This window comes from Mirounga angustirostris, unplaced genomic scaffold, assembly GCF_029215605.1.
Source record: "Mirounga angustirostris isolate CCGP_5_RB_7025 unplaced genomic scaffold, mMirAng1.0.hap1 SCAF_5, whole genome shotgun sequence".
In the NCBI taxonomy this organism is placed as follows: Eukaryota; Metazoa; Chordata; class Mammalia; order Carnivora; family Phocidae; genus Mirounga; species Mirounga angustirostris.
The window spans coordinates 98,529,508-98,544,353 of NW_026991713.1; the positions used below are offsets into that span (position 1 = coordinate 98,529,508).

Here is a 14,846-nt window from a genome sequence, read left to right on the forward strand (position 1 = left end):
ATTCTCTGTTCTCTCCTGTTAAAAGGGCTCAGTCTTGCAGTGTCCCCCAAGCTTACCTTCTCGTGAGCTACCATGAGCTCTTTCCATGAAAAAGTCTCCAGGGTAGCTTAAAGGCCACAGTCATCACCTGCCACCAAGCTTTCCCTATCCCTGTCTTTACCCTTTGCCCTCTAAATAAGGAAGCCAGCAGCACTGCCAGGCCAAGAACTTTTGCCCAGTTTGGGTTCTGGGTGGCCTCTTGCCTCCCTCTTCCCCTGGGCCCCCAGCCAAATCCTCCCTCCCTCAGAGATGCTCCCTGCTCACTTCATTCCTGCCTCATAGCTGGAATGACAGTGGCTCCCAGAATCCCTGGGGTGGGGAGGGTGATGGGGGTCTGGGGAGGCAGCCAGGCCCAGGAGCAGGTTAATGTTACAGCCCTGGATAAGTGAGCTGGTCCAGTTGACGTCAGGGTGATGATGGGTGGAGGGGAGGGCCAGGCTGCTGAACTATAAAGATAGGTCAAATCAAATATAATCAACTCGAGACGGAGCAAGCGGACGAGCTAGACACCGTCCCCAAGCCATGGTCCCTACCAGCCACGGCTCAGCCTGGGTCCCTCTGCTCCCAACCCGAGTGCCCAAAGCAGGCTTTGGTTTCATGTCAGCAGCCTTCATCTGCCTTCCAAAAATAAGCCCCTGCCGCCATGCTGAGGGGAGAAAAACAAGAAGGGCGGTATTTTTAGGGCCATTAATTCTGACCACGTGCCTGAGAGGCAAGGTGGATGGCCCTGGGACAGAGGCTGTTCATCACTATGTCCCGGGGAGCAGGACGTCTTCAGGGCACGCTGTGGGCTCTCGTCTTCCTAGGCGTCCTAGTGGGCATGGTGGTGCCCTCACCTGCAGGCACCCGCACCAACAGCACGCTGCTGGACTCCAGGGGCTGGGGCACCCTGCTGTCAAGGTCTCGAGCTGGGCTAGCTGGAGAGATTGCTGGGGTGAATTGGGAGAGTGGCTATTTGGTGGGGATCAAGCGGCAGAGGAGGCTCTACTGCAACGTGGGCATCGGCTTTCACCTCCAGGTGCCCCCCGACGGCCGGATCAGCGGGACCCACGAGGAGAACCCCTACAGTGAGTGCCAGCTGCAGCAGTTGGGAAGCTGGGGGCTTGGGTTCAAGCAGGGCTAAAAGATGATGGGGACTTGCTCTGGTGCATGGGGTCCTATTATAAAGGGGAGAGAAGTGTTATTCCCTACTTGGATGCTCATAAGCATGGCCACCTCCCCCAGACTCACTTGGACCGTGCCTAGTTGCAGGTTTACTACGCTGAGGTCCAAGCATTCTGGTGTCCTTTGCCATCACCCCACAGAGCCCAGGTGGCACTAATTACTTCAGCATTACAGGCACGTCGGTGGCCATTTAAGACCACCGGAACCATCAGCCGGGAAGCCATAAGGCAAGGGTGGTGAGAGTAAGCGAAGGGACTAGGACCAGATTAGACCCAAGCTGATTTTTACTTAGATTCCCTCTTTGAGAAGGAAAGGCAAGTGATTTGCAAAATTTCCTGTTGAAGCACATCTTTCTTTTTTATTCCAACCTGCCCTCTCTGTCCCCAGGCTCCTTGTCCTACAAGTTGATGGGGTGCTGCATAGATAGACTCCCCCATCCAAGAGGGGACGGGGGCTGCAGGATCCAAGCAAGCCATCAGCTTCCGTGTGGCTGCAATGTTTGCAAGTTCAGATAAGCTGAGATTTGTTGAAACATGTGGAGTATCTACTTTATTAAAAAACTAATCAACATTCATTTTTCTACCCCAGGCAAAGACCTCATGTGGTTAAGTCAGTGAAAGCTAATCTGTAGCTATGCTGTAAGCTTTGGCTCTGGTGTCAGAGCCCCCTCCCCCCCCCTTGCAGAACTGGATCTTTGACAGTATGGTGGCAGGACTGGCCGAGTACAAAGTGAGATCAGGGATAGAGGTGATAAGGGTCTGGCTTTCTAGGAGCAAGGGAAGGGCTTAGATGCCCTTGTGGCGTCATCTCTAGATCGATGTCCCACTCTGCTCTGCACAAGCCTTGGGTAACGTGCCCCCCCATTTCTTTGTCAGGCCTGCTGGAGATTTCCACAGTGGAGCGGGGTGTGGTGAGTCTCTTTGGAGTGAAAAGTGCCCTCTTCGTTGCCATGAACAGTAAAGGGAGATTATACACAACGGTGAGTCCGCTGGGCCGGGGGAGCTCCAGGCTGTGTGAGGGCTTCCGCTTACACAGTTGAAAATACTATAAAAGCTTGAGTAGAGAAGTGCATATCTGTCTAGAGCAGGAAGTGCCCATGCCAGTAACAGGCCTGGAAGTTCACGCTTTGCTTGCTTCACAGTTAATTTGCTTCTGCTCTGGACCATGTTTTTCCTGACCCTTCCGTCCTTTGTAATTAAATAGGAATCATAGCTCAGGAGGCTACTGGTTCTGCAGGAGACCTGGACCCTGGCATAAAGTTGTCATCCAGGCTTACGGTCGGGTTTGATCCCCTGAACTGGAGAGGCCCAGAAAAGCAAGCCTGTCTTTCAGCTTGGGGTGCTGTTCCCTATGACCCTCCCCCACCCCAAGAGGTACCGCCTAGAGTGCAGCATACCTTCAACAGGGTGTTGAAATTTGACATTAAGGTTTTGAGTCCTCTGACCCCTGATCCCAGAGGCTGGAGAAGCATCCTCCTAATCTACCCTCTGGGCTGACACCCCACCTCGAGTGCCCTCCCCCTCACAGATCACCCCTGGGAGGGTGAATACGAGCCCTTTGGTTAACCTAGCCAACTTCTAAGCATATTTACCAAAATCTCTGCTCTCTTTGACCCTCTCTGTCTTGGGGCTCTCCTCCTATGATTCAGCTTATTCCAAAATATGGGCTGGGAAAACATCCCTATGAAGTTGAAGAAACTGGGAGTTCTTTTGAGAGAAATAAGAAGGCTAAAAAGGTAGATCTCTGAGCAACTGTCAAGGAATACTAGAGTTATTTATGGGAAGGGCGTGGAGTGCTGTTCTACCTCTCCTTGGAGACAGAGTGAGCATCAGGAAGTAAGCAGAGAGATCTGGGATGGGGCCGGGCTCCGGGGAGGTTATCCCAAAGGGGGTGTTCAGGTGGCCTTTTCCCCCATAACCTTTAGTGCTGCTACTAAGTCTGGGTTGGTTTGCATGGAGACAAGGCATGGATTAAAAGTGGGCGTCTGAAGTAAGAGGAATAGCTGGAGGGTAGGTGGTGCCAGGAGCCAGAACTCGGGCCCCAGTCTGTACACCAAGCATACAGTAAAGTTTGCAAAGTCTGTAAACCTGCGGAGCCCAGAGGCAGGTCCACACACAGCCCTGACTAGATATGAGAACTTGGAAACCCCGTTGTCCTCTCTGTAAAGGGAGGATGAGGATCACATGCACCTCCCAGGGGTTGCGGGGGGGGGGGGCGGGTAATGCTTGGAAAGCACTCCACAGGGTGCCCGACAAACACTAGGTGCTCAATATGAGTTGGCTATTATATTAGCTAAGGAGGCGAGGCACCCTGCCATGAGGTTCTGCACCCCTCTTTCCTAGAGGTGAGGCATGTAAGAGGATCTTCTGCATCCACGGCATCTTGGTAACCTGTTCAAAGTAAAGATTTCAGGGACCTGCATCAGAGATGCTTATTCAGCAGGGCTGGGATGCGGGCCTAAAACTCGGTTTGTTTTTTGTTTTTGAATCTTCTCTGGTGTTTCTGAGGCACAGGCAGGTGCGGAGACCACCAGGCTACATGGCCTTGGGAGGGTTGGGCAGTTGAAATCCAGCATGAGGCTTGGAATTCCTGGACACCCTTTTTCTCAGACACCAGTCTGCACAAAGGTGATGGAGAAGAGGGGAGGCCACCTGGGACCAGTGTAGGTTTGGGTGCAGCAGGGCTCCTTCCTGTGGAGTCAGTCATCCCAAAAAGCCCCTTCTGACCAGCCTGCACAGTAGCTGGGACCCCACTCATTGGAGAGCCAGGAACAGGGGTTGTTGGCTGTGACTCTGTCTGCAAGGGACCACTTAGCAGGTAGAGCTCCAGGAAGGAAGCCTAGATGACAGAAACCCTTCCATAGTATTGCTTTCTCCTTACCCAGAAGGATGTTCAACTCTGAGGCAGGGAAAGGGCATAAATACAGGAACATTGATCCACTTCCCACTTGAAATGTGTGGCCCTGGTAAGAGAACTTATGTGAGACTCCAAAGTCAGAGCTTTAATCACCATCAGAGAAAGCACTGCAGGGGAGCCTGGGTGGCTTAGTCCGTTAAGTGTCCAACTCTCGATCTCAGCTCAGGTCTTGATCTCAGGGTCGTGGGTTCAAGCCCCGCATTGAAAAAAAGAGAAAAGGAAAGGAAAGAGAGAAAACATTTAGAAAGCAGTGCAAAGGGGTAAAGCATTGAGTAGCGAAAGGGAAGGAGCCACCCCTGAAGTGTGGGCTGACTCTTGATGTAGGAGACACCCCTGGTCCCGCCCCCAGGGCCCATTACTTCAAAAGAGGTCAAGTGGGCCCCATGAGAGGGAGGGTTCACTAAATGAACAAGTCCAGGGGAAGAGGGGGGTCTGTCCTGAGGAAAGACCTGTTCACTACGCACACTCCACCCTCCCTTTCCATACACTAGAAGCATTATGTCCAGGAGCACCTTGTCTGAGATGGGAGCTTGTCCTCCTTGGAGCCCAGGGCCAGGGTACCGAGAGCGGGGCTGGAGGAGGGTGGCTGGCTGAACTGTGCCCCAGGCTTGGACACTGATGCTTTGTGTGGCTGTGCACCAGATTCTGCTGAACCACCTCTACCCCCTCCTGCTGCCCCTCAGGGGCCTGTTATCACAGTCTAAAAAAACAATTGCCAACTGATCCCCGGAGCCAGGAAGACTCCCGCTGGGTGATGATTTCATTCACACTATTTCCCTTAAGCCCCTAGAGCTGCCTCATCTCCCTCGGCTCAGCTGCTACAGCCTGGAGCTAAATGAAATTTCTCATGGAGGGGGAGGGGACCCATGCTGGGGCTGGGGACAGGGGACAGCTCATGGTCAGATAATAAGAACCCAGAAAAGCCACCCAGGAAAAGTGGCCTCCTACATGTCTCACCTCCAGGAAAGAGGGGTGCAGAGCCTCATGGCAGGATGCCCCTCCCCGGCTTAGACAATATAAATAGCCACCCCATATTGAGCACCTACTGTTTGTCAGGCACCCTGTGGAGTGCTTTCAAAGCATTACCCCCAGCATCCCTGGGAGGTGCGTGTGATCTTTATCCTCCCTTTACAGACGGGACATGGGGTCTTTAAGTTAGCACAATCATAGCTGTGTGCAGACCTGCCTCAGGGTTCTGCAGGTAATACACAGAAAGCCCACAGGGGGAGCACCTGGGCTGTAGACTGGGACCCGAGTTCTAGCCTCTGACCCACCTACCCTCCACTACTCTCTCATCTGAGGCAAAATCACTGACCTTCTCTGGGCCTGGACCTCTGCTTCCTGGGTGTAGCCAGAGGCAGAAATCAGTGAATTCCAATCTCCTTCATCGTTTTAACAGTAAAATTGAAAAAAATCAAGGATCTCCACCTGACAATGTTCTATGAGAATCCTTTGGCCGAGAAAAATGTATACTGACAAGCTAGTAGGAATTGAGTTATGCTTTGAGGTGATTTTAGTTTTACTCATAGTAACTGTGTCTACATCCTTTTCATCAATAGTAGTATGACAAGGTGCAAAACACAGTATTTGTTCCATCCATCAAGGCCTTTGAATATTCTCTCGGGCATTACTCTGGGAGAGGGGAGGACCAAGCCATGCCCTCACTCAGCAGCAAAGCTCAGAGAACAGATTCCTAAGGAGATATGTTAGCTCCAAGGGGAAGGACGGGGGTCGGGGGGTGGGGGGTGGGGGGTAGAACCGAGAGCCCTGCAGACAACTCTCCCCAACTCACTGCCTGCCTGCTACAAAAAGCTACACCCGAATGAGAAGAATGATATGCCTGCTGAAAACCTTTTCAAACACTCTAAATTGACAATGCAATTGTGTATTAGGAAAGGGAGTTGCAATAGACAGACCTCTTCAGAGCTGGAAGTTGTTATTTCTCCATTTCAGCTAAGGACAGAAAAAGAAGTAGTCCGCGGCTGCATAAGGAAGGATCTTAGGAAAAAGAGCCCCCCCGCTTTTTTTTCTCATGTCCCACCTCCTTAAATACCTCCTGCCCCCGCCCTTCCTGTGCACACTCACAACCAGGAGTAATAGGGGCAGGTGGCCAAGGGCAGCCCTGGGAGGAAGAACTTTAAAGACAAGCATCCACCCCCAGCAGTCCGGGTGACTTAGCTCTGCCTGAAGACAAGAGGATGGATGTCTCGTCCACCCCAGGCTATAAGGGGCATTTCCGTCAGAGGTGACACGCTGAACCAGCCCTCTGCAAAACCCCCTTTCCAAAATGCCCTTCTCCGTGGTAAGAGCTGATTGTTTTGGAGTTTGGTTCCACATAAGTCTGATTAGACCTACATGGAATTTAAGACGTTGTCACGCTGGGGCCTGAGGCCTGGCCGGCCCAGGAAATGTGATCTGGTGGAATTATTTTCATTTGTTCAAGTAATAATATATGGTAGCTGCTTTTATTAACACAGCGTTCACTTGGCACGAGTGCTTTTCTCACCAGATCCAAGCAGCCAGCACTCCGGGGCCATGAGAACTGGGCTCAGGATGCGGGAGACCTAGTTTAAGGGGCTGGGTCTGGATACCAGGTTGGGCATCAGTCTGGGCAGCGGGAAAATCCCATTGGCCTGAAGCATTGGCTGCTTCAAAGAGTTCAGGGAAACAGTCTTGGCCTCTGGCCACCTGAACCCTAAGGACGAGGCGGCGGCCTGCAGAAAGGGACGGGCAGGGAAAGTGGGGGCTCTGAAAGCAAACTTCATCCACTTGTCCTGTGTCACTTTAGATTTGTACACAGTTCTGGTGAAGGCCGGGAATATGAGCAAGGGTAGGGAAAAAGAAACAAAAGGAAAGAAAGGAAAGTAGGAAAACATTTTTTAGAAGAGAGGGAATTGGAATAATCGAAATGGGACGAGCAGAGAACAAAGCACAGTGCCTACAACCACCACTGCGCAAATTTAAACAATGTTTCAGGAGCCCCAGAGGCTAGGAAATGCTGGATTCTTAAACTGGACACATTCTAGCATGGAGGATATGGGCAGATGCCCTGAGTTCTTGCCTGAATCACTCAGTTCGTCTCCCTTCCCTTCCTCTCCTCCCTCTCCCCCGCACACTGGCACCAGGGTTTGATTTCCTCTCTAGAGTTTGCAAACCACGCTCGAAACCTGTCCCGTAAGCACTGTCCAGATCAGAAGTGAATTCTTCTGGAAACTGATGGCAGGTTACTCTCCAGGGACGTATAAGTTAGACCAGAGGGGAAAACAGTGGGTGGTAGGGGCTGGACGGGACAAGGGGGGACCACCAGTTTCTGATATAAATGTTTCCTTGCTCCATTTCCTGGCCCGTCTTGTATCCTGAACTCCTTTCCTGCTTTAAATAATCTGCTTACATGATTAGGTAATATGTGAACACAGTATAAGGGGTGGGGAGAAAGGCGCAAAAGAATATGCCATGGAAATTTAGTCCCCTTCTCACTGTCGTCTTGAAGCTGCTAGTATCTGCCTCCCCAGAGAAAGATAGTACTGGTTCGTGTGTGTGGCTCCAGGAAGAACCTGTGTCCCTGTGATTGTGCCCTCGCTGTTACCTTATAAAGTCACACAAATAAGAGCACACTACACACCGTTTTGAAGCTTGCCTCTTCACTTACCAATATGTCTTTGAAACCATTTCAAGTCCGTGCACATGGAGGTTCCGTATTTGTTCGTGACTTATTCAATTGTGTGAATCTGTTGGAACTGAATTACCTGCTTCCCTCCTAATAGACAATTCATTGTTTTTAGTCTTTTACTATTAAAGATAATGTTGCGGTGAGTAACTCTTGTACATGTGTGGGAGTGTGCCAGTAAGATAAATTCCTAGAAACAGAATTATTAGTCCTTTTTTATTCTAGTAGATATTGTCAAGTTGCTCTGTATAGAGCTTATAACAATATATACACTCACAGATGTTAAATGAGAATTCCTAGTCTTCATGCCCTCACCAAAGAAAGAATATCATCAATGGGCGCCTGGGCGGCTCAGTTGGTTAAACACTGGGGCTCTTGATTTTGGCTTGGGTCATGGTCTCAGGGTCGTGAGATGGAGCCCTGAATTAGGCTCCAAGCTTAGCACACAGCCTGCTTGATATTCTCTCTCTCTCTCTCTGCCCCTCCCCCCCACTCACATGTTCTCTCTCTCTCTTAAAAAAAAAAATTATCAAACATCTGACTTCTTTTAATCAAACAATTAAAAATGTTATCTCACCATTATGACTTAGATTTCTCTTTTTAGGTACATTTTCTCATGTTCAAATGTTAATTGTATTTCCTTTTCTGTGAACTGTCTGTTCATAAACACTGTCCATTTCTCAGTTAAGGGTTCTGAATATAATAACAAAATGTGCTCCCTGACACATATACATTGCAACTATTTTTTTTATTTTATTGTTTTTATTAATATTATTTTTTTAAGTAAGCTCACACCCAGCATGGAGCCCAACATGGGGCTTGAACTCATGACCCTGAGATCAAGACCTGAGCTAGACCTGGACACTCAACTGTCTGAACCACCCAGGTGCCCCAACACTGCAATTATTTTTTTTTATTTATGCAACTATTTTTAACTGAGTTTGCTATTTATATTTTTGTTTTAAGGCAATTTTTTTTCCAGGCAGAAGTCAAATTTATTGGTTTTGCTTTTTTTATGGTGTCTAGTTTTTGTGTCCTGCTCAAAAAGATCTTCCCAACTCAAGATTATTTAAACAATTTTTTTTCTGGACTTTTAAGACTCTCTTTTTCACATTTAAATCTTTGCTGCTTGTAGAATTTATTGTAATGTAAGGAATGAAATAAGAAATCAAACTCTATTACTATTATTATTATTATTAGATATTATCCAGTTGTTCCAACACCATGTTTTCTCTAGTGATTTGAAATGCTACTTTTATTTTATGTTAATTTCAGATTCATTTTTATTTTATATTGACATATATTTGGATCTACTTCTGGACTCTGTATTTTGTTCATCGATCTGCACCAGATCTTTTTTTTTTCCTAAGAAAGAGAGACAGAACACATGATGCACATGTGTGCGTGGGTAGAGAGTCGGTGGCAGAGGGAAGGAGAGAGAGAGAACCCCAAGCGGGCTCCATGCTCAGCGTGGAGCCCCACGTGGGGCTCAATCCCAGGACCCTGAGATCATGACCTGAGCCAAAATCGACAGCCCAACGCTTAACCGACTGAGCCACCCAGGTGCCCTTGCACCAGACTTTTAATCGGTCTAGTTTTATTTCTCAGTTAAATTTACAATCAATCCTGAGTGTGTTTTCCCCTAGTGTTGTTGCTCCAGAGCTTTGCTCACTGACAATCTTAGCTCCCGTGGCTGACTCTTCACCCCATGCACACGTGAAGAAACCATGGTCCAGAGAGACCCCAACGAGCAGTGCCAGAGCATCAGCCTCTCTGTATCCTAGTTCTGTGCTCTTCTCATACAAGTTCAAGGTCTCTGAGTCATTCAGTCAACAATTGCAGAGCTTAAAAGCGAACACGTCCCCAGCAGGTTTTGCAGGAATGGTGATCCAGGGTAAGACAGTCTCTCAGGGCTTTTAATGTAAAGTAGTTAATGATAGAAAATTATAGTATTGACACTATTTTTTATTTTACTATGTGCCAGATGTTATACCAACTATTTTCTGTATGTTATTTCAATTAATGCTCACTCCAATTCTATGACATAGTTATTCTTACTGCCCCCCACTTTACAGATGAGAGAACTGAGGTTAAATCAAAGGAGGGAAGGTTAAATCACTTGCCCAAGTTCACAGAGCTAAGTAAGAGGTGAATCATCATCGATGTAACCTCAAAGCTAGTGCACACATATGCTCTGTATCTACTTTGATTAGCTTATTCTCTCTACCTTTGGGATATTCCTTCCACAAATACTGAGCATTCATAAAAAGGCTAGCTTGTGAAAATGCAAGCTCCCTAGTGTGGCGCTAGGAAGCCAGCTGGTGTGGCTGGCTAAAGCTTTCACATTCATCTCAGGTAAATTAACACTTGTGCAAGTGTCTTACAAAAAATAAATGGGGGTGTAGGGCTGAGTGCGGAAAGGAGGAAGGGATAAAGGGCAAGAAGAGAGTGTGCTGTTCCCTCTTTACACTGCACTGCCCCTTGCTCACTCTCAGGCTGCACCGAAAGGGCAAGTTAAGGGGGGAGGAGGGCTACCCACCCGTCTTGCTGTTGTTCCTGTTAAGTCATCAACCATTCAGCATCACGTACCTGACAAGACACAACCCTTGTCTTGGGCAACTTGGAGTCTATTGGGAAAGAAGAAGGTGTCCCTGGGGATCACACACTCTTGTACATGCTGTGGGAGTCTGGGAGCCCAGTGAGCTAGCTCATCACCCTCCATTCCTAACAGGAAGAGGCTCTGGTCCATCCCCCGCATCCGGCCAGCCCAGGGTGCTCATAGTACGATTCCTTCAGAGAAGGTCAGACGACACCTCTGGCACAGCCAGCCAGCCATTGAGTGGGCTTTTTATAGCCAATGGCCTCAGTCAGCAGGAAGGAGTCAGAAATTACATCCCACCTCTCTCTTTTTGTCTCATTCTGTATTTCTTTTGATCCTGGATCCCAGATATCCTGGCTCTCACCTTGCTCTCTCTTCCTCTAGACCCCACAGAGCCGCTCCCTGTCCAAAGCACAGAAACCTCCCCAGCCTCCCTCAGCAGTGGCCCCAAAAGCCTGGGGAGGAAGGGCCCTCTTTTCTAGGAATAAAGGAGGACATGGGTGAGGTAGCGGGAATGAACTTGTTGATGTGTGACAGGAAGTTCAGTATTCATTTTCTGAACAGATGGTCCACACGCGCTTCTCTACCAAATTAGCACTGAAGGGGCTGATTTATCACTGGCCCCAGACTCCACGGCACCACCTGCCACAGAGGGAACCAGGTTCTCTTCCCCATAAAAATGGCTGCTCCTCACCATCTCTGTTCCTGAACTTCCCTGGAGAGCTGTGAATGTCTAGGAGGCACCGGGCATCTTCTGAGCTCAAAGTCAAAACCAAGAATAAACCTCTTTAAGGGGTAGAAAACCTAGAGCATAAGCTGGGAAAGACAGAGTGAGGGGACACCCATGAAAAGAAGAAAGGGTTAACATAGTCAACAGACAGCATTGGAAAGGACTTAGAGAGTCATCTGTCTCCAACCTTCTGCTAACTGCTCCTCATCTGCACCCCCAGCACACAGCTTGCATGAAAGGGAACAAAGGCTGAAAGGGAGGAGCCTGCCCAAGGTCACACAACTAGGACGCAGAGAAGCCACTAAGTGGAGCCGGGCTCCCAATCCTGCTCCACTAGACCACCTCTCACAGTGGACTTGAGAAAACAGCCTATTGTATCCTTTTCTGAAGGGAATAAATTATCAGCTAGGTGCTTAGTGGAGAGCGCCCTGAACTGAAAGTCAGGAGACCCACGCCATGTGACACAGACCATCTATCCATGTCCCTGAACCTTGATTTCATCCTAAAGGAGGGAATGTGAGAAGGGTCCAACAGGGCTCAGAAGTCTCTTCTTTTCTGACCTTCCATGACTCGGTTCACCTAGAATGGCTCAGATTCCCTGCTGGTTGTCTTACAGAGGGGAGGTGAGGTGCACCCAGTAGGGGGCCTGCTACACCTCATTTATAATTGAGCCTCTGTTGTTTGTCCATTTCTTTGACAGCCCAGCTTCCAAGAGGAATGCAAGTTCAGAGAAACCCTTCTGCCCAACAATTACAATGCCTATGAGTCAGACCTGTACCGAGGGACCTACATCGCACTGAGCAAATACGGACGGGTAAAGCGGGGCAGCAAGGTGTCCCCAATCATGACTGTCACTCACTTCCTTCCCAGGATATAAGGACCCTGAAAGGAGGCTTGCAGATTGAAAGCAACATCTTCTGTATTGGAATTTTGCACAAATGAACAATTCCCCTTGCCCCCCATGACTCCTGAGTCAGGCTTCTCCTGTGCTTGGGGAGAAGGCACACCAGACCCTATGGTATGTAACTAACCCAAGAGAGGGGTTGCAACCAACATCCTAGAATGGCAATGGATACATGCTCTGACCTCAACTGAGGAAAGAAGGTACATGTGGCATATGACCATGTGCACAGGGAAAGGTCAGGGTGGCGGTATGTGTGTGTTCTGATGTATACCTATACATCCTTGTGTAGGTGGTCTGAGCGAAGGCATTGCAGAGCATCAGGTTTCTTTCTCCGGTATCACTGCAGCAGGAATCTGCCTGCAAGAGTATCATTTGTCAGACCAGCAGGATTGATGTGTACTCCCATTCTGCCTCTTTCCAATCATCCTTCCGTTCAGAGGCGACTTGAGTGCACACATGGCTTGCACAGGCAGTGGGAGCAGCTGTCTTCTAAGCGTAGAGGGCAGGGTGGGAGGCAGTAGGGTTTATCTGCAAACCAGAAAGAAAGTGCGCAGGCTCCAAACTTCCTGCCTCTGGGGGCTCCGGGGACATTGGGCTGCCCTGTCAGGGGAGTTGGGGGAGAAGGGATCCTCTTCTTGAAGAAATGGGGTACAGCTGTGTCTCGGGCAGTTGGGGAAGGCCTGCTGGAAGCAGCCGAAGGGACTGGATGTTCTATGGAGTGCCATTCAGCCTGGAGGATTCAGTGCTGTGTGCGACTCCAAGAACAAGCCGGGCCAGGCTCCCTGCCCATAACTTTTCCTTACTTTGAACTGGGTCTTATTTTAACCTCAGATGACAAGGATCCTAATAATGGCAACCTCTTTGGCAAGGGGTGAGGGGGTGCAAAATAGGGCTGAAGGAAGTAGAGAGGCTTTGGACTGCAGATGATAATTCCTCTCCTGCTACGTCCGGGAAACTCACCCAAGTCCTCATCTGATACTCTCACTTCCTTCTTGGTCATCCTCATCTCACATACACACTGTTGCCTGGATGCAGTAGAATGGGCACCATGACCTCCAGACTTTGCCCCCTCTGGCCCCCCTACAGTAAGAGAAGAGTGATAATCCTGTGAAATCAAGCAGCCAAGCTGAAACAGCTCTTTGCTGTACAATGCCTTCTTGCCTCCTGTCCTTTGAGAGTATTTAAAGCAGAGGTTCCCCCAAGTGACTATAAATGTTGTCTGCTTGGAGCCTTCAGATTCCTGAACCATTGGAATGTTCCTAAATCTGAAACCAGAGAGAGCCATATCAGAGTGCAAATATTTTCGGCATACGTGAACCATCAAGTTACAAAATGACCTGACACCCTCTGCTACTCTCAGGGGCCCGTGCCTGCAAGACAACCCCTCATCTGCTGCAAATACCTTCCTTCATCTTCGACATACCTCTCTATTTGCAGATGCAGCCATCTATAGATAGATCTGAGCTGAGCTACTGTGAGCTGCACATGGAGGTTGGCTACCCAACAGAGGCATCATACTGGCTACCTCTCTGTCGGGCACACATCAGGGAGGACATGTGCTGGATGAGGAGGGAAGTCCACACCAACGTGAGCAAAGATTGCGCAGACAGTAAGAACTCAGGAGCAAGAGTGGACATGACCAAGCCTTGGAAGAAACTGGAAGGAGCTGGGGTCTTGGGTCAAGTGGAAGGGGGAGAAAATTGGTCCATCTTGACCATTTGGAATATTTGAAGTACAGGTCTGCTTGGAGGCAGAGGACAAGGCTGATTATCTTGTCCAGAGTAATTTACTGGTCTCTTTGACAGGGTACATCAGAAACTGATGCACTCAGAACCTGAGGCACGTATCCGTACCCAATGGAAGGTGCCAGGAGTGCAGAAAGGCTGGGAGGATGGACGGACAGTGATCTGGTAGGGAGGAAAGTTCTAGGTCCCAAAGCATTCGTTCCTTTCTTCCTCAATCTGAGCCAACTTGGCATGAGAGGGGACACATTTCTAAAGAGAATCTCAAGGCCTCAGACTGCTAGACCTTTCCTGCACCTCTCTGGAGGCTCATAAAAGTGCTCAAACACTGACAAGGGGTCCGCCCAAATGTCCACTTCCATATCTCATGCTAAGAGTGAAAAGGAGAAGCTAGGACATGCCTAGGACCAGCCAGGCTTGCTATGCAGTCACTACGCCAAGGCACCAGTACACCCATTGCCTATGACTGGAATCAGTTCCTAGCAGCAGGGCATCTTTTCTAACTGGTACCAGGACCTATGCTGTACCAGTTGCTGAACGTTCTGAATATATTACTGGATGTGGTGATGCATTGTTGACTCTAAAATGCTTCCTATCCAGAGGAGTTCTCTCCCAAGAGCTTTCTCTCTGACCTCTAAGTGGCTTAGGCTTATGACAAGTCACTCTCCAACCACAGAAGTGGGTTAAGGGGCAGGAACAGAAGACGATCAGCTCCTGCTGCTGCTGCTGTGTCTGTGCACAGGGGATCAGAGTTGTCTCCTGTCTGATCACCATGTCTACTGAGTTCTGGACTGAGCTCTCAGCCCTGTTGAGGCTGCAGCAGACATTGCATAGGCAGGGGAAAGAACAATCCTCCGCTTCCTGCTGCCATGTGCTACGAACAGCTTGGGTCCTCTCTCCTGCAGATCCTGAGCTGTGACCCTGGTTTATAGATTTTTGTAGTCATTGGCTTCTCTCCTATCCTGAACCTTCTCTGGAGCCATGTAAACTTGGGCCTCCAAGAACCCAGATGCTGCCTTATTCCTTCTTCAAGAGCAAACGATAAAAATGAGAGCAACATATGAGCACATCCTTGGAGATGAACT

At 49.2% G+C, this 14,846-nt stretch overlaps 1 protein-coding gene across 1 annotated transcript; it reads left to right on the plus strand.

Moving 5' to 3' along the window:
• The first annotated feature begins 530 nt into the window (after nucleotides 1–530).
• Nucleotides 531–11,992, plus strand: FGF6 (fibroblast growth factor 6). The gene is made up of 3 exons (XM_045874028.3): nucleotides 531–1,106; nucleotides 2,079–2,182; nucleotides 11,816–11,992. Exons 1-3 carry the CDS (start codon nucleotides 761–763, stop codon nucleotides 11,990–11,992), a joined length of 627 nt encoding a protein of 208 aa, XP_045729984.1. The 5' UTR covers nucleotides 531–760.
• Nucleotides 11,993–14,846: the final 2,854 nt, after the last annotated feature.

Bases quoted from the DNA above. Each gene is read 5' to 3' on its own strand.
- FGF6 (XM_045874028.3), top strand. From the start codon at position 761: ATGGCCCTGGGACAGAGGCTGTTCATCACTATGTCCCGGGGAGCAGGA. The intron at 1,107-2,078 runs GTGAGTGCCAGC...TTTCTTTGTCAG, and splicing joins CCACGAGGAGAACCCCTACA to GCCTGCTGGAGATTTCCACA. The intron at 2,183-11,815 runs GTGAGTCCGCTG...TTTCTTTGACAG, and splicing joins AAGGGAGATTATACACAACG to CCCAGCTTCCAAGAGGAATG.